Here is a 24405-nt window from a genome sequence, read left to right as displayed (position 1 = left end):
CGAGCAGCTCAGGTGGATGTTGGGAGGTTGGGCTCCTCTTACCTTGCCGTGTCACTCTGTTTGTCGTCACCGCCAGGAGTAAAAAGGGTTGGGGGGGTTGGAGGGGAGGGATGGTGACGAAGCCAATTATTTTCACCTATCTGCTGCTCCCTGCCAGCAGACATGTAATCTTAAACGGCCTCAGTGATCCCTGGGCAGGCTTTGAGCCCTTGGAGAATATGGTTTCACAGATGAAGCTGTCACAGGAAACAGCTTGCGTTCGGCAGGCTTTTCAGATGCTTCTCACCTGTCGCTTATTAGACCGTCAAGACAGGAATTTACTAAATCTGCATTTCCTGAGACAAAAAAACTAGCTTGTTAGCATTTTGTCTGAGGATGTGTAATCACCAATAGCTTTGTTCGTAAAAGAAAATGTACTGCCTGCTCGGGCCTTTCTTATGCAAACGAGGAAGTGTGCTGTGGCGTATGAAAAAATGATGGCAGCAGCGAGCTCTCAGGGAGAGCAGGGTGAAATTTCAGCTCAGCAACTAAGAATGGCAAGTTGTAGAGAAGGCTGCTGTTACAGTAGGATCAGGTGCTGCAGACCAACAAAAGGCTGGACCACAAAGTCTCCCCGGGATATTACTATAAATAAACGACAGAAGGCCGGACGAGCTAAACTGTTAACGTCTACCCCAAGGAGGAAACTGAGCCCTCTTTTGATGAGTCAGCCTTCCCTGCGGTGAGAAGGGATATGAACGCCGTTTGGTTTAGTTTCTCAACATTTCTGTAGCAAGTTCACATCATGGCAGGACCTGTAGCATCCATGTCCCCAGTGCATTATCCCCATCGTGCACAAAGTTGCACAGAAGTGGCTGATGCTGAAGTAAATGTCAGGCATTTAGGCTACTAAAAGCTAAAGCTGACACTTGCAATTCCTGCACTTCTCTGAGAGATACTGAGGCTTTTTCCTAGATAGCGAATCGCTGGGCTGCACACTAAATCCATATCTTTCCTAATGGCAAGTGTGAAGTACCCTTTTGAGGAGAAATGTAGCGGTGTCATAGCCTAGGTTGGTCTCTGGAATGCTGCCATTAAATAGAAAGCTTTTTTTTGTCTGATACTCCAGCAACCCATTCAAAGCTAAAAACTGGAAATGAGTCCTTCTATCTGTGCAGAGTTAAAACAACCTGCTTTGTGAATGCGGACCCTCCCTTCCTCGTGGTGTCCCTTTAACCCTTTGGATAATGACTGCTTTACAAGCCATCGGTGTGTCCATGTTGTCTATCTGGGACTCCAGCTTCAAAAGCCCAGTGCCACTCCTTTATGAATAGCTTTTGGGGCCGTGAACAATAAAAGTGGGCACTCCATGACTGCAGCAATAAACAGGACACTTCATTTTAATCATCTCCCCTGTCATCCAAAGGAAGGTCAGTTCCCAGTAAAACAATTCCATTACTTTCAATCAAGGGCATAAGACAAGTTGTTTTAATCGTGGTTCGCTCGAAGATGTTTCTGTTACAGTTCGTCAATTTGAAGGTGTGACTTAATTGCTGGTTGTAAAGGAGATGTGGGAGTGAAGTGGGTAAGTCCCGGAGACACCAGGTTTTGTGTAGAAGCTGTAATTTACATCATAGCAGCTTGATTTAAGTAAATAAAGGTCGAAAACGACCTGACCGTCAGTCAGAGGGCGCACACCTCCACCAAGGCTGCACATTGATTTTCATTCAAACAAGGGCAGAAGTTCACCTCTGTTAAAAAACATCAACTTGTAGAGTTTAAAAATGGTGTTCAGAAAATAAAATCCCTGAAATTCAAACCTGGATTCTGGACCAGAAAAGATTTCTTCTTCGCCTGTAGTGTTGAACCTTGAACTGAACGTGGAGTCTGTAAAAGCTGAAGGTTTCAGATATCCTGCTAACAAACAGCCCAAAGAGCACAAACATGACTAACAACCAACTTACTCATGTACATGCATCAACACGCTGCTTCCAGGTGGACAATCAGTCACCTGTGAGTGTGTAACAGCGCGTCCTTTGCTTTCATCTTTCTCCTCATCACTGTTGGGTTCAAAGAGGCACATCCTCACAGAGCCACCTCACATCTAAAAATACCCTCCATATAAATATTTCATTTATTTCACTAGAGGCGAATTAAGGCAAGCTTTCCCTCTCGCTAATGGATCCTACACAATGAGACTTACTGGACATCAAAGTTGCATAGAAAGAGCTTTGAAATGAGGCCATTAATATAATTCTTCTTTCTGCTGCTGGACACATATTTGCAACTCATTGTGACTGTAAATTTGTTCTTTTTCGTTTCTCTATTCGTGTCCAAAAAGTAAACTTGTAATACATTTTGCAGACACGGGAGCCAGCGTCACATGAAAACTACAGTCAAAAATGACATTACAGGAGACAATAAAGCATTTACAAGAGACTAATCCTGTAAGATTACAGCCCTCAGCTGATACAGTAACTGCACATGCACAAACACAACTGATGCAAATCCAAAACCAGCCTCGACACACCTGAGCAAGAAAGACAAGTTTGCAAATGGCAAGACTGTGTAATCTGAGGACTGCGTCTATGCCTCCATATCCCAACAACAGATACGACTGCAGATATGGATGTAATTTATATTCAGCATTTTCACAAAGGGGTTCATAACAGCAGTTCTCCTGCAAGGCATTAGAGAAAATGGATACAAGGTAAACTGAAACACCATTATGAATATTATCATTACATTTACTCTTCGGGCATTTGGCAAACGCTCTAATCCAGGGTGAGTACAATAAGAGGACACACAATGGTTCACTTTTTAGCTCTAGGACACTTCAACAGGACACACGGCTGATATTACATCGCAGGTACGTTGTAGTAGAACGTGTCGAGTTAATGGTTCGACTCAAAACTTCTAAAGAACTTAAATATTTTCAATCTGAAATGAAATTTGTCCCTGGTTCAATTCTAAGCTTACACAAAGGCAGAGAAACCGCAGAGAGCTTCAGAGTTCTTTTCAATGTGCAGTCGCATCACTTCAGCGGGAAAAAAAGTGTTTCCTATCGGGGGAAATTACAAACATCAAAACCAGGCCAAAGAGGTGTCGAGAGCTGTGCTGTAATCTGATTTTGGGTTGGGCCTTTAAGTCACGTCAAGCCTCCCCTCTATGGAAAACAGCCCTGTCAGGACCTGCGTGGTGGGCCCCCTCTTTGTGTCACTGTCATTTAGCATCTGTGCTGGCATGTCAAATAGAATGCCACCCTCGCACTGGCTGCTAGCCCCCGTATGAGACAGGATGCTGAACAAAGGCCTCAGGATGATAGATGATGTTATACAACGGCCACTGTTTTTGTCACTGAACGGGGGCCCTCTCCCTGACATCTATTGATGGATATGATTCTGAAAATTTGTCAGTGTGTGAGATGAAGCCATCAGAGGAAGCAGAGAGGCAGCGAAGGGAATGAAAATGAGAACCTGACAATATCAGTAAACAGCAAAGGGACCCAGGTTAAAGCAGCCTAATAATCTGTGACATTTCCATTTATGTAAATGTCTTTTGCTATTTTTTATTAACATGTTAATACAAAAGCAGTCACATTACTCCTGGGAAAACCCTCTGCAGCATTCAGTGAAGTGACGCACTATAGTTTGTCGAAAATAACTGAGGAGTTAGCATGAGATACACTGTGACCGAGCAGACCGAGAGAAGGCCGGTGGCCAAACAGATCAACAAAACCAACAGAAAATCCAAGGAAGCAGACGCCACAGAGCTGGACAGGCTGTTAGCTCGCAGAAGGAGCTGTCGCGAACGCAGTGAAACTCACGATGCTCTCGCAGAGATGGAGATGCTGAGAAAAGGGAGCACTTTTAACACCGTTCACTAACACCTTCTCATCAGCGCCGCCCTCCCCCCCACCCGACATATGTATTTCCGGGTGCTGAACATTAAACTCCTGCGTCTTCTCTGTGAGCTTCAGCACCCAGAGGGTTCATGTGTGAGTCACGGCCACTGGCTGGCTTGATACACAATGACAGACCAGGCCTTGGGCAGACAGAACAAATGCCATCACGCCACACTCGGCTCACAGCACTGCAGCACAAAACACAGCCATTAGCTATCTAAATGGGCAGCTGTGTCTTAGGAGACGCGCTGAAAAGAGGGAATTGGCATTTTACCACACAAATACATCACTGGGAAGCGAGAGAAACGATAAGCATATAACAGACTTAACAAGAATTTAGCAGCAACACTGGCTTGGAAAATTCCACATTGTGCTCTGTGACAACACAAGGCCAGGAGACAACCTTGATGTTCCTCAGTAGGTATCAGCCTCGTTCTCAAATGGGCTGGACAAGCCAAAACGAGTCGTTGACGAATTCCTTTTTAAAGAAATAAGTTCTTTATCCTGCTTCTCACAAATGCAAACAAAGTCGATAGGCTGCCACGAGCCAGCATCTCACAAAACCTCACTGGCTCACAGAGACACAACTCTGGCCAACTCAATGCAATCTGTCACAAGCAATTCCATCTGAGTTACAATGTAAATCTTACAAGTCAGTGGAGGAGAAGGAAGAACTGTTTTCTCTTGCAAAAATGTTTTCTATGCAGCCCCGGTGTATTGCATAACAATCCAAGGAAGGTAGAACGAACACATGCTGCTTCGCTGTGTGAAATCAAATGTCACGAAGTTTTAGAAAACATAATCACCAGAAACCTTTGACACGAAGTAATAACAGATATCTGAAACAAGTTTTGGAATTCCTCTCGGGCTGAACTCCTATTTCGCTGTTGTCAACTTGCTCAACACTGTGCAGCTTCAGTCAAAACCAAAATGAAATCTATTTGAAGGGTTCTGTGGCCACTGTAATACTTCACTTTCCATCGATGAAACTCTTGTCTCTTTCAAAAAACACCACTGAGAGTTTCCTTCCTTCTTGCTCATTCTGCACGACCTGCATATAAACTTGACACACGAGCTGCGAGAAAATCCATCAGGCTCAGGATCTGTAATAGATCCTTTTTTTATTGCGCGCTCACAAACACACAGTGCGTCTGCAGTGAAAGGCAGAGGTCAAGGAGCAGCAACGAAAGGAAGCCAAGTGTACTTTGAGTGTGACACACCTGGCAACAGCGCGACAGACCTCTAGATGAGTGTGATTAACCCCCTGGCCTGCTAGCTTTGTTTTCTTCTGGCTGCATCTGCTCCAGTGAAGCAGCGCAGGCTGCAGGAGTTAATGTACCAGTGAAGAAAGCAGGCCAGCTGCAATCCTTGAAGACCCAGAAGGGGGGATATGCGAATTCCATAAGGCTAAGACACTTAGAGCAGGACAGCAGAAGATGGATCTGTCTGTCTTGGATCACCTTTGCCTGCACTGTTTCAGAGAGACAGCAGGACATTTGTGCCAACACGTCAACTGCGGGGGCTGCAGCTTGTAAATAAGACATTAACCTCTGTGTTTAGGAAGGAGCAATGTGTTTTTTTCATTGCAAAGTGCTTTTCCATTCTACGCCAGCACTGCTCCCTGTGAGGGAAGGGCGGGGGTGGTGAAGCAAAGAGTAATAAAGCGTGTCAGTTCCTTTCTAGGGATAAAAATATTAAATCGTTCCGTTTTCAGAGAAGGGGGTCCATTTTCATTTTTCACCGCTTTCGTTGCCTCTCTAACCGACTTGAGAGGATAAAAAATGTTTCTCTCTAGGATACTTGTGCCAAGGAAATCAATCTATTAGCTATAAGGGCTGAGATAAGTTGCCTTCTCATTTTGTAGAGGGGAGATGCACAGTGATGCTGCAGAGTGCACTTACTCGTGCACACAATGAGGTCAGCACGTGACCCCCCTCCGGAGCTGGGTACAAACACATCCCTTCTGCAGAGCTCTTGGCAAAGCGCTAAGGACCATCTGACTGAATCCTTAACATGATGCTGTCCTGACACACCGCTCGGGAAACACAGGACGCTGTGTGTGCATGCGCGCCGCTAAAAATACTTCCACGCATGCAAGCGTGCTCCAGAGGCCTGGATAGTATAGTTGTACCTCAACTGTGTGTACGTGAGGCAACTCTGCATGACACAGAAGCCTGCACACACTCCATTGTAATGCATGAGTTGCGGCCATGCTGCCTGAGCTCATTCAGTCTATTGGACATGTTCATTTCCTGCAATACTTAAAACATATAATAGAAGAGGGAGGAGCAAACAGCTTTGCACTAATAAATCACACAGAAAGTCTCCCTGCAGAAAGGTTACACATTTCTAAATGGATCCTTTTTATTCATCTTGGTGGGATTTTTCCCTGCTCAGCCTTTGATTTATAACACATCAACTGGCTCTTGAGTTTTGAAGCCCTGTTGATTTATAGAAGGCTGACAAGCTCCTGACAGTCTTCTATAAATATTAATCATAAATCTAAGGTTCAAGTCATGGCGCTGAATAATCTGAAAGACACAAGCAGTCGAGAATATTAATTAACTAAATTTAATTAATCCTCTGAATTAACTAGTACAGGAAGTTGTCTCAGCCGCCCATGGTGGCGTTACCTGCCTGAGAGAGACGGGCGGGAGGGACACGATGATGCTCCTGTCCTAACTTTAAGAGCAGCTGCACCAAAAACATGTACATTAATTCCGTGTGCAGCTTTTGATTTTTAATTAAACCTTTGTTTAGGCTGGGAAATCAGCTGAGAACAAAATCTGATTTGCAATAATGACTTGGCAGTTTTACAAAGGGAAATGCAGCCCGCATATTCAGGCATCAAACCGGTGGGAGCAAATTTTAGACTCCTGCAAAGATTGAGAAATAATCGACAATTACGTGGATTCAAATAAACTTGAATTATCATGAAACAGTAATGCCTGTAATCCTCTCGTTCTTCATAAAGTCGACTTTCTCATCCATTGCATGAAAATCAGTGCTGTCTGCATTCAGACGAGCTAAACAAATGAGTCTAACGTTCTGTACGTGGCACAAAGGGCTTATTCATGCCCGCGAGATCCTGCTACCATCCTTGAAACGTCTTTAATTCAAAATATAAAACACGCTTTAATAGTAGTTTTCATTGGTTTCCCTCTTAAATTTTGGCAGGCCTCACACACACACACACACACACACACACACACACACACACACACACACACACACACACACACACACACACACACACACACACACACACACACACACACACACACACACACACACACACACACACACACACACACACACATACAGATCTGTCAGATGAGAACTCATGTTGTTCAAGGTGTGTGGGAAGGTAAAACTCAAAGGCACACAGATAAGCCTTTCATTCCTGGCTTTTGTTTATCTCACAGGGAATTTTAAAAGGATATCATTCATTATTCAGACTGTATTTGCAGAATACAGACTCTTAGCTGTGCTTAGTTTTGGAGACGCTCTTTGTGTAAATGTTAAATAAACCAGACCTTTGCTCCAGGGATTACCTTGCGAAAGCATGGCTGTCGTTCCCATACTCAATAGAGAGATACTCCACAATAGGCCTAGACTCTGTCATACGAAGGACTCGAGCATTTTACAGCCCTCTCTGACGGAGCGCAAAAACTGCTAATCCACCCTCACGTTTCTGTATTTTCTCTGAAATAATACCACTCGCCGTCTCACAGCCCTGACGTAACACCAGTGCGGGCATCTTCGCAGCCAGCTGCACTTAACCAGCTCCTCCTGCGGTGATGGGTGTGATTATTTATTTGGATGTTGTGGTGATTGTGACTGAAGATGCCTAATTGTGCTGCAGTTCTGTCTGAAACATATCAAGAGATCTCACATTTCCTGTGTTTATCCTTGGCAAAAGTGCAGAGACTGACAGTGATTGTGAGTCAAAGCATAATGTTTTGTTGCTGTACTGCAGAGGAATTAGGGAAATGACAGCCTCTGTGCAGACAAATGCTCCCGCTGGAAACCATTAGGATGTGTATAGACTGGTGCAAATATTGCTGACTTTACAAGGCGGCTTATTTTGTCTGTTTTTCTTTGCATTTGAATATTTATGCAATAAGTGGGAATGTACGTGTGCAATCTCTGCAATTATTTTACAAGTATATACTTTTAGAGGACATGGATGACCTGATTTTCACGCTGCAACAAAAGTACCAAAGCTCAGCCCCCCTGATGGTCTGTGTCCGGGTTTACTGCGAGTGGAAGAGGGCACAAACAAGTCGGGTGAGCCAATTACAACATACAGTCAAAAAAACCACAGCACTGAAGTGCGTATGCCTGAGTAAACAGCAATGTCTTAATCTATGTGGTAAGTAGCTGCACTCTCGGATGGCACTGAGTTTCTGCTTGATGGATTCCTCGAGCTCAAAGCGTGAAAAGCAGTTGTGGATATCAAGATTCCCCTGACACTCATCCACCGATGATCAATTTCCCATCCTCCATCCTCTGGCCTGCCTTCACACATCAGCATCAATCCAACACAAGTAAATACAGTGAGTGGCTTAATGCATTTTCTTCTCCAGGGATTCTGCAGACCAAAATGGCATCGGAGGGTAAATAAATAAATATTCCGTTGAGCAGTGGAGTGGATTGCATTCTGTTGAATCGTGAACAACCTTTCTTCCCCCTGCTGTCCATAAAAAGGAATGAAATTCTTTCTTGTACAGGCTTCTGAGCATAAACAGCCACGGACAGGGCTGCAGAAAAGAGTCTGAAGTTGGGCGATGCTAAAAGCAGCGATAGAGCTCGGTTCAAATTAGGAGAGAGGAGGCAGGTGTCCCTTGTTACACAAATCAAAAGGCACCACTGCATAGTCAGCATGTGCACTTGAGGAGGGGTAATTAGAGCCCTCCTTTAGCGTGGCCTCCATTCAAACTGCAATCAGGAGTTTGGCACAACAAGGACTATGAAAATCACTTCAGCTAACTAGGTCCATCCACAGTGCTCCACCGTGACATAATCCTTTGGAAAGGCAGTTTACTTCTCATCACTGCAGCAGTTCATGTCAAGCTATAAATGCATTGCCCCTTTGGCAATGACAGGGAGGACACAAAAAACAACATTCAGTACAGCTTAAGGGGCGCGTGTTGGCAGGACTGGCTAGATGAAACTAAACTTTCATAGCGTAACTTACATTCGATTTGATTAATCTCTCCCAGCACATAATCTAGTGTGCTGCCCACAGAGCGCAGCGGTTCTCACCCCACCTCTGCACAGCAGCAGCTGGATGAGCTGCGATAGGGCACGGTCGCAAATACAACACATCCAGCGCTCGACATCGTGACCTTGACTGGAGAGCAGGCTGACAGACGGTCTCTCTATCTTTTCACACCGCCGAAAAGGGCCTGGTCCAATTACAGGCGCCGGGTACATTGTCTTGTTAACTTCAGCTCTGACTGTACATTTGGGCAGCGCAGAGATCAAGCGCCCGCTGGAGTCTAAATTGACAGAGCTACCTTTTCTGCTGTCACAGCCTCCTGTGTTACTCTGTCACTGGCGGGTGATGGAGGAGCAAAATAAGCTGTCTGAGGCATCTATGCAGATAGTGGCGGCATCAAAGTCGGCGGATTCTGACAGCCTTCGTAGGAGGTCTGACTCTTGTTAAGCAATCTAGTAGAAACACACAGTAACTCTGACACCACAATGTAGTAGAATTTCATGGAAGATGCGTACAGCTGCCATAGTTTAGTCTGCCTGCCCTGACATGTTGACTACAAACACACATTACAGGTCACATTAACACCTACTAAAGCTGCGGTATCTTGCAGCAACAGTGATGGTAGTAACAATCCTGGAACAATCTGTAATTTCATCGAATTTAAAGCCATTCATCACACAAAAATATCAAAGTCCGTGTCCAGCCTCTCAAATCTGCCGCTCTGTTTACATCACCGTAAGCTGAACATCTTCAGATTTTAAACATGTAATCTGAGGGCGTCACCTTGAGCTCTTTGTGATGGACGTTTCTCATTATTTTACAGATCAAACAACTTGAAAAAAAGAATCAACATGATAATGAATAATCCCTGTAGAGTAAAATAGGCCCAAATATCTTAAACATGTCACATTCTGCATCCGTGCTGCAGCATCCAGTGGCTCTGCTCTGAACTTGGTTGCAGCTCAGTGACACAGACAAGACAGCAGCTGCATTTGATCCAAAAACCACCGGATTACTAATGAGGTATTGACCTATAAATGGCACTTCAGAAATGACAGCTACCAATATTGACCTTTAAAGGAGGAGTAAATATAAAGAGTGTCTCCCAAAGCTCAGCACTGTGCATGTGCCAGAGGTCAATACCAAGACTCCATTAGAGGCATTTTAGTAAAACATTCTCCTGGAATAAAATGCCACATTTCGCCATTTGGCCGCATGATCCTGGAACAGGCACGGAATATCTGATTGGTTAAACAACACGCAGGGCGGGCTTGATGCGAGCGCAGCTGACAGACTGAGGAGCAAGAGGCGACCTAGCCGTGCAGACCAGGGCTCTGAAATACGCCTGAGTGTTAATTGGAAACACAGCACAACTGCTTCCTCAGTGAGGCATGTCATTGGAAGGGAAATAAGCAGGAGCAGCAAAATATACAAAGACGCTCACGAGGATAAACGAGCACGGCTCAATATGATCGGCGCAGGCAGATGAAACGACACTGAACACACATCTGGCTGAGACAACGTGCTAATCTTAACGGAGGCAAATAGCCTTTTGTCTGAGCGCCTAACAGCAGAAATGAAATGTTTGATTTTTAATATTCAGATTCTTTTTCCCCCTCTGGACTCACAAGAAATGTGAGAAACAGTTCCATAAACTTTCTCATTTTTCCTGTTTGGTTTGGCGCAGTCATTATTTTCATGTTTCAGGATTAATTGAGGGATTAACATGTCGGATGCCCCTCAGCTTTAGGAGAACCTCTCCTCTCCTCACACTGGACATGAAAAGCTGATTTTGTGATTATGTGTGTTGATGTTTTTTGGTCCGACTACATACATTTTTTAAAAAAATCAGAGAGGATGCGACTGCATCTGTTTCAGATGTTTCATACAGGTGTGCTATTGCCAGAGGAGCATCTCAAAAACGCAGCTCTGGTGCCCCTGTGACTGTCCAACACCCTACCCCCATTCCCTGACCTCCATTTCCCTGTTGGTCAGTCTACAGCAAATCCGAAAAGCCTCCCAGCATCTCCATGGCGACAGGCCTCAGTCGAGCAGATGGCCTCAGTGTGCCGCGCGGCAATTAAAGAGGGAGCGACGAGCAGGGAAAAGAAAGTGGGTCAGGATCAGGGGGGAGCAGGGCCGGCAACGTGAAGCTGCCTCTGCCTCGGGCCTGCGCACGAACGTATGCACTTGCGCACTCGCCGACACACACACGCGGTGCGTTCACGCCTCGGTGCACTCCTCGGGGTCTTCCCAGCGAAAACAAATACCCACCCCACGCCAGTCACGAAGCATCAGCAGCGTGAGAGTGAGCAGAGGGGTTAGGGCAACGGGGGAAGTGCAGCGCGCAACAAACTGCCCCCGAATCTCACACACCCAATCTCTGTGCCGGTGAGGAGTCCGAGAAGCTTCCAACACAATTACACGGGCAAATCCCACAAACCAATCAATAGGATTAACCTTTTAAATCCCACATAACGACATACAGAATCAGCCCCGTTATTTGGATTACTTCCACTGCAGAGCCACGGGCAGCAATTGTTTCTTTTTTTTAGCTCAACCAAAATTTCCCAAACAGCGGGGATGAAACACACCCTTGGCGATGGGGCAAATCCAATCAGTTTCATCCCCCCACTACTTTCATCACACATTGAGCAGTCCATTGAAACACGGGCCTTCCATTTAATCTTGACTTGGACCCAGTTGCTATAAAAGATCTGATTGAGCCCCTGAATCACTCATTACTCGAATTAAGAAAGGCTTTAATTAAAATAATTCAGCAGACAGTATGATCTTTGGAACATTATGGAGCTTTTAATTGAATTTGCTGTGTTTTGTGTCATAATATTCTTACAATTATGCAACAGGCAACGCGCTTGTTTGAAGATAGCTTTAATGTAGAATAAGAGTTGGTTTTGGGAGGTCCACTGGCTTCCCGCACAGAAATAGAAAAAGGGCCTAATGAGGTGGAAAAAATTGAATGAACTTTTATTTGCACAAGCCTTTTCTTCCAGCGAGCAGCCCCAATGTGCCTAAAAAGAACCTCAGCCAAGAACACTATTTCAAGGCAAAGTGGAGTCACTCTTGGAACACAGCCTCATTCAGGAGCAGCATGACCCCCAGCAAACTCCCATCCCCTGCAGGGTCCACATGTAAATCTCCATTTCCACTTTTCCTCTTTACATCTAGGCTGTTATTTTCCACTGCCATTTTTTTTTCTCCACGACTCAGGAAGGAAGGTAAAATCCTTAAACCCATTCTGCAGAACAATTTGAAACTTGGCATCCTGAAGGGTATGAGTCTGCAGGCCGTAAGAGGGAAGGTATTTTAGGTTTTGCTGTGGTATTAAACAGCCACTATATCAAGTTTCTCATTCCAACATTTGTTCCTCTTTAGCTTCTATTTTCAGTTTCATAATGCTGACAAAGGAGGCACACCGTACCGGGAACAACTGCAAGCACCTGCATCCATCCAAAAGAAATGTTTACAATGTCTGTGCTCTATGCAAACTGAATATGTGGTTGAAGTGGCAGAAGAAATTCAACTCAGGGACATCAATAAAAGAAGTAAAATGTACCGTTCGCTCGCAAACATCTGTGAGATATGAGCACCACGGGTGCAGGGTCAGTGCGTGGGCGTCCTCGTGGCCACTTATATCTGCATAACTTATCATGGTACAAATGTTGTATCTCACATGTTGGCCATGTGGGCGGGAGAAGGGGGAACCCTTGACCCCAAAAGCTTCTGTTTCTCTGGCCTGACGTGACATTTGGCATCTTCGTGGCTGAACTGACAATTGCTGTGAAGAACAAAATGGCCCTGCGTGATTCCTTTGCTGGGATCAAAGCCCTCTCCAGATTCCTGACTGGTTAATTCCACTTGCAAACCCGTAGCCAAGCAAGACGTGTGCTGCCAGAGCGGAAGCTCCCATGTGGAAACCCCTGGCAAAGTTATTCAGCTGGAGGAGGCGAGAAGTAGTGAGGAGGATGAGGAGAGCGGTGGGTGGGGGGTGCATCAGGCATTTTATATGCATCTACTCTGCATTGGAAATGATTACCTTCAGGGGAAATAGTAAAAAGTAACCCAGACGAAATGTTAATGCCAACTGGAAGTCAGCTCGAGGTCAACTAGACCCGGATTGTTCTCTGACCTTAAACAACGGTTTCCTGCTTTCTAAACTTACACACAGCTCAACCTCACTTTGGTTACCATGACAGCCTTCTCCCAACCTAAACTCTGTCTGTGTGCTGCCATGTACACGAATATCAACTGACAAAGAACATTTCGCAAATCTGCCCGGAGACCTGATCATTCATGTGTGACCGTTTTAAGAGTCATGTTCACCAGGTGACGTTTCAAATGAGCGCAAACCACACAAATACTGCTGTCACTGTGCGTGTTGGCAGAAAGAAGCTTTTGTCCTTCGTGTTTCTTAACTGGAGGTTATGTTGAACAATGTTTCATTGTTAATCGTTCAAATATGATCTTACATTTGCTGTCATCTTTCAGAATAATGTTTCCATTGTAAAACATCCTGCCTTGGACATATCTTTATAGCAATTTAAAGCAAACTGAATATAACCTTGCCATAAATCGTTTGCTTATGTCATTTGTTCATGTAAGAAAGCCACAAACGACAGCTGATGTATCATTAAAGAAACCCACATTTCCAAACAGATATACCAACCTCTCAAAGATACAAAGGATGGCAGAGGACAGACAGGTACAGAGGAAGATGCTCATGAGAGAGACCTGTCTTCCAGCCAGTCGGTCCCCAAAATAATGCATTAGGCGTACTGCAGCAGCCCTGTGTGCACTCCGTGATGAAGGCCTCAAGTGTGAAAGGTATGTGCACATCTTTTATTTATAAGTATGAGCCCCCTTTGGTCCGTGTTCATATACGCCTCTCCTGTAAATGTCAGTTATGAAAAGAACAGAATTGAATGCGTGCTTCCCTCATTTTCTTCCCTTTACAGGCACATGATGTACTGCATTGGAAATACTGTACACAGCATTTAAATATAGCTTAAGCACAGCACAGCCTACAGCTTTACTTTCATACAAGTCTACTTGAAATAAGTGCAGTGATGACGCATACTGGAGGTAAAGGGATAAATAGGACCCCTTACCTGGGGCTGGTGGTTAGATCACCCAACCACCCACCCACCCACCTCCTTTTAACACACATTTAAATACTAAATCTACTGAGAGCCGCATGCACTGCAATGTCAGTTAAAAAAAGAAGGAGAGGGCATAGAGGAAGCAGGCGAAGGCCGTTTGGCACACCTGGCTCTCTGAAAACAATGCAACACTGGAGTGAAATTCAGCCATGCTTGAAACTGAGGAATCAATAGCAGACTACATTAGCTGCTTTGGCATAGACTCTGCTAACAAAATAGAAGGATCAATGCCAAACTGCAGGCCATCTCTGTGCTGATCCTCATCTCTTTCACAGCAAAGTTGAACCACGTGCACTAAAAAACGGGCAAATGGAGAATTTCTACCACTCGTGTAGGCTGACCTCAATCTCAGTATAATGACAAGCTCTGGGGAAACTAACGTGCCAGCTGCGGTGCAGCTGGAGTGAAGAAATGATAGCTGAATAAAATATCCTCAGAAATGTTCGCATATGAGCAATTGAAATCCTTTTCAATTGAGCAATTATCTTTACAGTCGATCACAGCAGGGCGTGATGCAAACATGAGCGAAAGGCGCACGCTGAGAGAAATATGACAGACGCAGAGCTGACCTGTTATCAATCATATTCTGCTAGTCTGTCTGCACAGGACGAGGGCACTAAGGAGCTTTGCACCAAGCTGCAGCACACTGGAAGCTTAGCTATATGTCAGAGAGAATAAATAAACCTGTGTTTGTGTTTTCTAAGCAGCCCCCCCCTCCCTTATACCACCCCCACCGCTGCTGCCGCCTCCCCTTCACCCACTCCCATTTACAACCATGCTGTTGCTTTGAAGCACAGTCAGCTCCCGGAGAGATATCAGTGCGGAATATTAAATGAGCGAACACCATCACTCATTAAAAAGGGAAACATTTCATGAAACAAACCCCCTTTTGTATCAAGTGCTAACCAAGCCGACTCTCAGCGAGCACCGTCCTCAAAGGCAGAGCGAGGAGACGGGAGAGGAAAGGGGAGAAGAGAGATGGGAGGGGGATACACCAAAGTTTGTCGAAAGTAAAAGAGAAAAATGTAAAGTTCTGGCAGGGGATCAGCTCCGAGCCGCGTGAAACCCCGAGTGCTGTGTCACAATGACGTAGATTTCAATACTACTTTGATTCTGAACATTTCCCTAACAAGAGATTGAAACCGCTGCTAAAATCTTAGAAGTGTTCGATATTCTCATCCAAATATGTTCTGCAAGCTAATATTCCACTTCAGCTTCAACCCTGGAGGGGATTTATCAGCGGATGGCATGTGCAGTGGGTGAGCTGGAAGGCTTGTAATGGGATTGACAGATGTGGTGTTTGAAGGCGGTGTGGATGTTTTCAGTCAGGAGTTGGAGACAGTTTGTGCAAATATTCAGCATCTTATAAACTGACCTGTCTGAGGTCACCAATTTAGAAAAATAAATCTGCAGGTTGGAAAAGAAGCTGTGTGTCAAAAGCACAAGAAATCTACGGTGAAACAAGAAAAAAGGGGCTCTGTCAAACACTTAAAGCAGCAAGAAAGAAACTCTGAAGCATTACTGACTTCGAAACATCCATTACACTTAAAATTATTGAACAGTTAAATGACACTACTTTTTAACAGTGGCAAAAAAAAAAAAAAGCATCAGAACGACAACGCTGTCAGGGAGAAACTTCCAGCAAATATTCAATTTAAGACCAATCCTGGCCGGGCACATCTGCCAACTGATATATTGGTCTGACCCAGGACAGTTAGAGGCAGAGCTGCAGGCCAGCTCTTGACAACAGAGTGCACACGTCAGCACAAAATTCAACTGAGTCAAGCAGCAGAAAACATGGCAACAGCACCAACTAGTCCATCAAGTTTTAAAATGAATCCCAGTCCGCCTCAACTAGTTCACAGAGTGGAGTGAAAGGCAGACAGAGAGCAGACCAGGACGAGCCAATCGGGCGACAGAAAATGCACTTTATTTTCCCTGTGACCCCGCTAGATGGTTTTTCTGTAGCACTGCTGTCAGGTCAAAATTTGGCTACCATGATAGATTCTGCATTTCCACCTCACAGGATCCATTTTGCTCAGACTCAGCAGGTTGTTCACCGGCCGGTTATCAGGACTTCTTTGCTCCTTAATGGAGGCACATCAGCACAGCTGCCTGTTGTAAATTGACTTGTTCAGGCAGTCACACGGGGGGGGCGAGAGCTGCACTGATCAGATCTGCTTTATTTTAAAGGCGTACAGCCTCAGTGGGAAGACCAGGAATTATCCAGTCTCTCAATCCCAGATCAGGCCGTGACTAAATGCCCCAGTTGTAAACCCAGGCACAATGAGCAAAGAACGATATTCCCACATGGTTTCTTGTTTTAAAGCGGCGAAGCAGAAAATACAAGATGACTGCATAAAATTTTTTGTTTAAATGATGCATTAAAAGACTGCGTTCCCTTCGCACAGCAGCTCAGAGCAACACAGAAATGGACGCAGTTCCTGTGTAGAAAAAAATATCATCCGTTTACCTGAAATGACTGATTACAGGTAGCAGCTATAGTAACTGAGCGCCGGCGGAGAAACTGTACAGAGAAACTCTACAAACGAATGGCAAGCCAAGAGCGTGTCGCATGAAAGCAGAGCAGACTGTCAGAATCCCTCCAACATGTGAGATTATTTACTTTTTCTTCAGAGAAGATTTACATCAACTCAGGAACCATAATAAGCCTATCCGCAGATTCTGGAGCAGCTATCTGACAAACGGCGTGGAAAATATGGAGCAAGTGTAGTCAGTCAATGCCGTTCTCATTGTCGAGAGCAGAGCGGGAATTTAACCATTTAATCCCTCGACAAGGACGGGCTAAACAGAAAGAAAAAGACTCGACAGACTAATGCCAAATCAGAAAAGCTCAGGGCGAGATTTGATCCCCTTTATTGATTTCCCTTTGCCTTACTTTGCTGATTCAGCCATTTGAGTTGAAACAGAGAAGAATTTCAAGGATTTAAAGCATAAAATTGCAGCTGCATCTTGCTGATAAACGTGTTTTCCATCCTGAGCTAACATGGTGACTGCAGGAGAGGACACCTAACAGACACTGTACACCAAAATAAGCCCTGAATGAAAACAAAGCACATGATACTGAACTGCATGTTCGGACAAAACAAGCTATCCGGTAACTTTAGAAAGCCTGTGTCTGGGACAAACATTACTTGTGATATTTGACTAAACTTCCCCCAAAATAGCTTCATTCAGTGGCAGGGGATCAGATGCAAACTATTTCATCATCGCAGAGACTCGCAGAGGAGCGCGGCCATGAGACGTTCAGCTAATCCTTGAATCCACGGCTGGAATCCTGCATACAAACTACACACTGCAAGTAACCAGAGAGGCAAACTTAATTCAACATTCATTCAGTCTTTAATGCTATTTGTGCAGTCTTCCGCACGCAGAGAACACTCCATTTTGTCATAACCTTTCCATTATTTAGGTTCAGTGCTTATTGTCATGTTTTATTCATCTATTTTGTGATACAAAGCCTGGATGCAGAGACCACAGGGCTGCAAACAGGCAGCAGGAACTTGCTAAGAAAACTGAGAATGTCCCTCTTGGATCAACTGCTGTGGTGCTTGGACCCAAATTTAGCTAATTCAAATATTTTTGCCAAAGAAAAGAAAAGAAAAATCTGTTGTTTGAGAGCAGCTGCTGAAATTAATAAGGGGCCACTCCATTTCCAGAATCTTAGCAGACAAAAAAGACGTCTCGCGCAGTGTTTTGAGAAGGATTTGCTAAAGAGCTGACAGCAGAACCACAATGAGCTAAATGCTCAGAGAGATGAAGTTTGAGTGGCCAAGTGCCTCCATTAGTTCCTACGGCAAAAGCAAAGCTTAATCTCCTGTCAGCTCCCCTCAAGCTAGTCTCCCAGGACTCAGAGCGCTCTCTACCATCCATCACCTCAGCAGGGACCAAAGGGAGACTCCCCAAAGGACCGAGGATCAGAGCAATTTGCATTCACACTCAAACCATCAAGGCCCAACAATCCCACAGTGACTCTCTTCCTTTCACTACATCTCAACCGTCCAAATGAAATGTAAAATGCCACGGAGTAGCAATTACAGTTTTCTTCAGAAGAGAAGAGAAATTAGCAAAGTCAAAACGCTCATTACAGCGCTCCAAAGGGGCTGCAGCAGTTGTTCCATGACCCATCTGAGGAAAGACGTCCCTGCCTGTTTCAGTGCTGCACATCAAACGCCCTTTTCAACACTGTGAACATGCCTGCAATTGTGCTCAGACCCCCTGACTGTTCAATCAATCAATCAATCCATCCATCCAGGTGAAGCACATGACGCTTCACACACAAAGGAAGACCTCAGTGTGCTTCAAACCATTGTGGAAAACAAATGCACAGTGCAGCAGCTCAGCGTGTGACCGCCTGCCATGACTCAAAATGCACCGTTGTGTGTCAGGCTTCAGTGACAATCAGGCGGTTAGCTGCGTAATTAAACCTAAAGAGTCGAAACAATAAAGCTGTCTATCAAAACAAAACAAGAAAAATCACCTGTGGTTCACATCCTCTCAGGGAACGTCACATGAGAATCAAAAGGCAAGTAAACGACAGGCCGGTGACTCACAAACTAATGCGGCTACGCTGCGATATTAACAAAGGAATCTTATTAGCAAACATTCAAGAAACACTCATATGAGAGACTGCATGAAATGACTGACTGAACTGCCCAACAGGGGTCTCCAGCAGGATGATTTAAGCTTGCATGCTGCCTGCTATTACAAATATTATGATTCATGGCTAAACAATTCCCCCTCGTGAGTAACAGTACATTCAGAGTACCTGCTTGTCCACCATTAAGCATTCATTTCCCCAATGTTTAATCAAACTAAGATGAGGAATTAGAGCTGGAAAATCTCCTTATCCCACCGCTGACAGTGATATCTGTATGGGCTCGTACAGCACCAGGACCCGAGGATGGAGCCAAGCCATAAACAACCACCTGGTTGTTAACTCAATTCACACTCAATTAAATATCAGTCTGGTATACTGGAGAGACCAAGTGCTAATATAAGAAAGCAGGAACAGAGCTGCTGTTATTATTCACAGATCCATTATTCTCAATGTTCCTTTTTGATAATCTATTTGGCGAGCGACTCGGAATATTTTCTGCTTATGAATTTGGCACCCGTGTGTTTTCTACAAATGGTTATTACGCTGACAAGCACAAATGGCTTTTCCCTAATGGAAAACGGCAACAGGGTTTGCTGCTACTTGCATTTGTTAGGACAATTCCCACACTTGTTTGTGCTTGGGTAATGAGGGAAGAGTCTGGAACATGTTGTATATCAATTAGGCAATCAAAGACAGTGGGCATTTATGGCGACGCTCTTTAACCTCAGGGTGAAAGACCAAATTCTTGTTTTTGCATGTCAATAGAAAAGAGTCCAAGCAACTGCTGAAATAACACATTTCCAGGTCTTTCCCTTCATGAAGATGTCTGCGAGCATGAATTATGCAGTCATTTTGGCTTTAAGTAAACTACAGCAGTTTAAAAACAAAAAGAAATAAGAGCAAAGTGCATTCGTACGACGTCTAATTAGAGTTGGAAAACACCTCCTGCTTCGCTCAAATGAGGCATTTCCAGGACGCTTTAAGTGCAATTTTTGAGACATTTTCCACTCCCTTGATTGAACAGCTTCAAAAGATTTCCACAGAGAATCCCAAGGGAACCTGTTAATCCTGATCTTCTCCACAAGCAAAGGGATCATCTCAATGTAAATCAGACAGGGCTTTTGATCAAAGTATTCAATCAGTCTTAAACACATGACGCCACAAGGAGCCTCACGGCGAACAAGGTCAACATCTCGGTTGTTCCGGAGCTGCAGGGAGGTGAAGAAAACAGCCTAGATGTGATAAACTGTTCCCCCGGAAAAGACTTTTTAGGGTTATTAGACTCGAAAAGGATCGCGAGAGCACCGCTTTAAGTAAACATGTCCATGCTGCAGCCTGTCAGAGAAACGAGGACCAGACCAGCGCCATTCAAAGCACGATCTGACTTCTCTCCACCACACTTGACCCTCGTCCATTCCCGTCTTAAAATAGGGGCGCCAGGCTGAATTTACTTGTAAACAAACCAGTAAACTTTCAGCTAAGCCTCAAAAAGCCCCTCTGCATAATAGATCACACACATGCACGTAAGCACGCACACACACGCACGGTGGCGTTTCCATCCTATCGGAGGACGTTGCATTGACTTCCATATATTTCCTGGAGAAAGACCCAAACCGTAACAACCACTGGCCTAATGCTAACCTGAAGCTAAAGCTAACCTTAATGATTTACATGCATTTTGTCCCCATAAGGACGGTGAGTCCCCACCATGTGTAAACAGATTAATGTCCCCACAACATGAATAATACATGGCCCCACACACACAGGCAGAGGCATAAAATCATGGTGTTTTGTTGTTGGCTTGTTTTGTTTTCCAATTAGAAGCTTGTCAATATAACCAGAATAATGATGCTCCTTCCAATAGCAGTCAAATACAGTTATTAAGCACGTGTCTCACTAATTAGGCCCAGTTTGAGAATCTTTATTGTCAAGATGATCAATGTCAAATTATCACTCCATTTATCAGGCAGCCGAGCTTCCCTCAACACCCAAAACACACAGAGGCACAGTGTGTGTGTGTGTGTGTGTGTGTGTGTGTGTGTGTGTGTGTGTGTGTGTGTCTTCTAACATCTCTTATGCATTCAGGACAATTTCTCAGCGAATGACCTGAGCCGAAGACAAATGTCATCATATCCTGAGTCACTGTTAGTCAGAAAATATGAGCGACTGTGAACACATGAAAGGCCTGTGGTTTCCATTCACACATTAAAGAGAATGATTTGGACATAATGGCTCCTTAAATTCTAATTATTTACGATATGCAGCTAATGGAGAGGCGCTGGGGATAACAGGCCACAGGTTTCAATTATCATTCAGGGGCACTCTGCGGCTCCGGCTTGCCATTACAATGAGATATTGGAAAACTTGGAGAGTGCTGGCCTACACGGTTCGCACACACCGCCATCTGCCTGCTGCCCGGGTAAATTCATTATTTTGCAGCCAAATAAGTATTCTGCAGCCGTTGGGGGTGAAGGCTGGGTTCTTAGCCTGAAAACACTTTTCAATTTTCTCTCATTTGCACATCTTGTTGCAAAACCCAAACGCGGGCAATCGCGTCGATCCACCCATTCATGCATTAATCAAGTCCGTGTTATTGCAAAACAGCACGCAGCACACGCACGCTGTGGAGCGGGGAGCTGATGGGAAAATAAGGCACATATGTCTCAGATGATTCCCTGCCGGAGTCCCATTTCTGCGGCTTACCTTGGACGTGCAGCGCTATCAGGAGTATCCATATCCCCACACACGTCGCCATGGCTCCTCAACTATCCGGATCTTCTCTGATAACCTGAGAGTGGATGAACAGGGCTCACTCGAGACGACAAAGACCAAGCATGTAACTTCTGCAAATCCCACTTCGGCCCTAACTAGTCTACCTCCCTCACTGAGCAGTAGGAGACTTTCGCAAAACTAGAGGATCGGCGGTGCGCGTCTCCGTACCAAAGCATCAATTTCACGTCTGCGGCGATCCCCTGGCTGGCTAGCGGAGAGTTTGCACGAAGTAAACCTGGCCGGGTCCCCGAAATGAGATCCAGGCGGCTGCAGATCTGCCGTTTAGCTGATGGGAGTCTTTAGGAAGCAGCAGGCGAGGAGAGAATGAGAGTTGGGCTCTTAGCAAAGCACCTCTTCTAGTTTAACCATCGAGCCTTTGTCGCTCCATCCACCGCAGCGGCTGCAGGACTCTCTCTCCCCCCCTTCCAGGATTGTGGATCGGAGGTAAAGTAGGCGGGAGGTCCTCGATCGATGCTGCGCTGGGAAGTTTCCAACACTTGCAGAGTTCCTCCGGGGAAACGTCGCCCTTTTCTCCCGTCAGCAAAATTGACACAGCACCTAACAGATAGTCTGCTGGTACCGTCCCTGTTTTAGTTCCTCAAGTTCCCGTTTGTCCCCGTCTGCAGCCGCGGCCAGCCGGAGTGATCCGCACACCAGGCCGGTGAAGTTGGCGTAACTCTGGAAATGGTGGGATGCGCCCCCCTTTTCTCGTTCGTTTTTGGATGAATACAGTGTAGCTTTATCCCGCTATGCGCACCGCCCCGCTGATCTGCCACCACAGTGCGCTGCTGACTATCGCTGACGCTTTGGGAGAGATCGGGATCGGGTGACGTTGTGCAAGGGAGGAGCCTGGATTGTCCTGCAAAAAGCAAAAGCATCGTCTGGAAGGAGAAGCAGCCTGGAAGCCTTTTCTGTGGAGGCGACTCAAACTTTTCCTGCGCGTCACGGGTCCTTAAAATGACTCGTTTGGAGCAGAAGGTGATAGAAAGAAAGTCTATTTTAGGACAGAGAGAGCGGGTGGGGAGGTGGGAAGAGGACAAGAACAGTCATGCTGAAGTGAAACACCACACTTCTGCTTAAATCCCTCAAAGCCAGCGAAACCTTTGAGACTGAGAGGATGTGAGAATTACAACAGAAACGGACATTGAGGTGAGGAGCAAACCTGTCTGAAACCCACTTTGACAAAAATATATTCTGCATTTGTAGTTTCTTTGGTCGGTTTTCTTCCAAATAGAGATGCTCAAAACATAATCAAATGCATCAAATCCTTCAAAAAAGCAGCATAATGCGCTCTGAGAGGCACCTGACAGGCAGGTAGAGCACAGGAAGTGAAACACGACTACAAAACAGCTCCAGCTGTCAACCTCACTGATGTCAAACTTGTTAAATAACTGAGGTAGAGTAGTGGTTTTCATATTCAGGGCACCACCAGGGGTCCCCTGAAGGCCCCCTGCAGCACCCCAGCCCTCATGTGACCCACACATCTGACAAAGAGGTCGGGGTGGAGCGGTGAAAGCTAGAATATGATCCAAACAGTCATCCCTCCTGCAGGGGGAGAGACAGCGGAGGAAGACCTTATGATGAGGGGAAAATGACTTAAATCATCAACTATGTATGAGTGTGTTCATGTGCGTGGGAGGGGAGGGGGGGGTGTTTTACCTCATGAGCCAGCTGTGAGAGCTGACCGAACATACCCAGCCCCCTTTTCCTTCCTTCCTTCCTTCCCTCCTTCCTCGTCACTCTTCAGCCAGTCCATCCTCTCCTCCAGAAGCCATCCAGCAGGATCAGGCCTGTGAGGGTTCTGCCTGTGAATGAACAGGAGGTTGAATGTGATAACACTTCCCTCTTGTGGACAGTAGCTCTTCAGATAATTACAATAGACCAGGACCAACTTAACACTGCAGTCCATTCTGCTGTTCAGAGTTTGCAGGTTCGAGCATGGTCCTAATCCCGTCTATGGTCGCGATTTACTCTCAGCGCCACAGAACTATCTGCTGCAGCGAGAGGAATCACCTGGTGTGGGAAAACAGCACGGGGCCTGTTGGTTATTAGGGTCAGTTTAGCGTTTGGACTCTAACATGCCTGCAATCCTGTTAAACACAAGAAGAGCAGACTGGTGCATTCTGGGAGCATGCAGATTAGCTCGAGACTTGACAATTTGTTTAGTCAAATACAAAGCTGCGAAGAAGAACAAAAGGACGGCTGCTCGAAACTCTGTGCGCTCATTTCAAAGTAATGCTTTGAACAACATGGAATCACGTTCAGCGAGTGGGATATGTACTCCGCAGCTGAAACGTATTCCTGTCTATTGGCTGTCTATTGGGTATCACACAAGATAGCAGGAGTATTTCCAGAGCTATGAATAAAATATACAGTATGAATTAACAATGTCAATTTTACACCACATTTTACCATTTGGAAGATAATCACTTTACTTCATAAACCTTGAAAGGTCAGCGCAGCAGCAGCCTGGGGGTACGGAGAGACGGGTAATAGCCTAAATTTGATCAAGTTGGGAAATTTGGATAGCAGGACAGGAGCATAAAATCCCCTCCTCCAAGGACATCTTCCTTCAATGTGCCCTTGAGCAAGGCAGTTAACTAATAACTGCCACGGCCGGTCACTGCTCAGCGGTGGTTGCGCTCACAGTGAGCACGCCAAGCAGTTTTCAGCTAAAATCTCAGCATCCCGCCTAAAAGCTTCCGCGCTTGAACTTCCCGCGCCG

The 24405-nt window shown here is 45.4% G+C and overlaps 1 protein-coding gene across 6 annotated transcripts in view; it reads right to left on the bottom strand.

The window, feature by feature from the left end:
• Positions 1–22498, bottom strand: part of nectin1b (nectin cell adhesion molecule 1b) — a 134825-nt gene extending 112327 nt beyond the window's left edge. For 5 of the 6 annotated variants that reach the window (XM_070969659.1, XM_070969654.1, XM_070969657.1 and 2 more), the window contains exon 1: positions 21612–22480. In XM_070969659.1, coding sequence (XP_070825760.1) covers positions 21612–21663 — 52 coding nt within the window. In that variant the 5' untranslated portion in view covers positions 21664–22480. Of the gene's footprint in view, positions 1–21611 lie in introns of all 6 variants that reach the window. The other variant, XM_070969655.1, reaches the window with a different exon arrangement.
• Positions 22499–24405: the final 1907 nt, after the last annotated feature.

Source organism: Chaetodon trifascialis, chromosome 9 (assembly GCF_039877785.1).
Source record: "Chaetodon trifascialis isolate fChaTrf1 chromosome 9, fChaTrf1.hap1, whole genome shotgun sequence".
Lineage (NCBI taxonomy): Eukaryota > Metazoa > Chordata > Actinopteri > Chaetodontiformes > Chaetodontidae > Chaetodon > Chaetodon trifascialis.
Note: the sequence above shows the minus strand (reverse complement) of the source record. Positions and strands in the feature narration are given on the sequence as shown.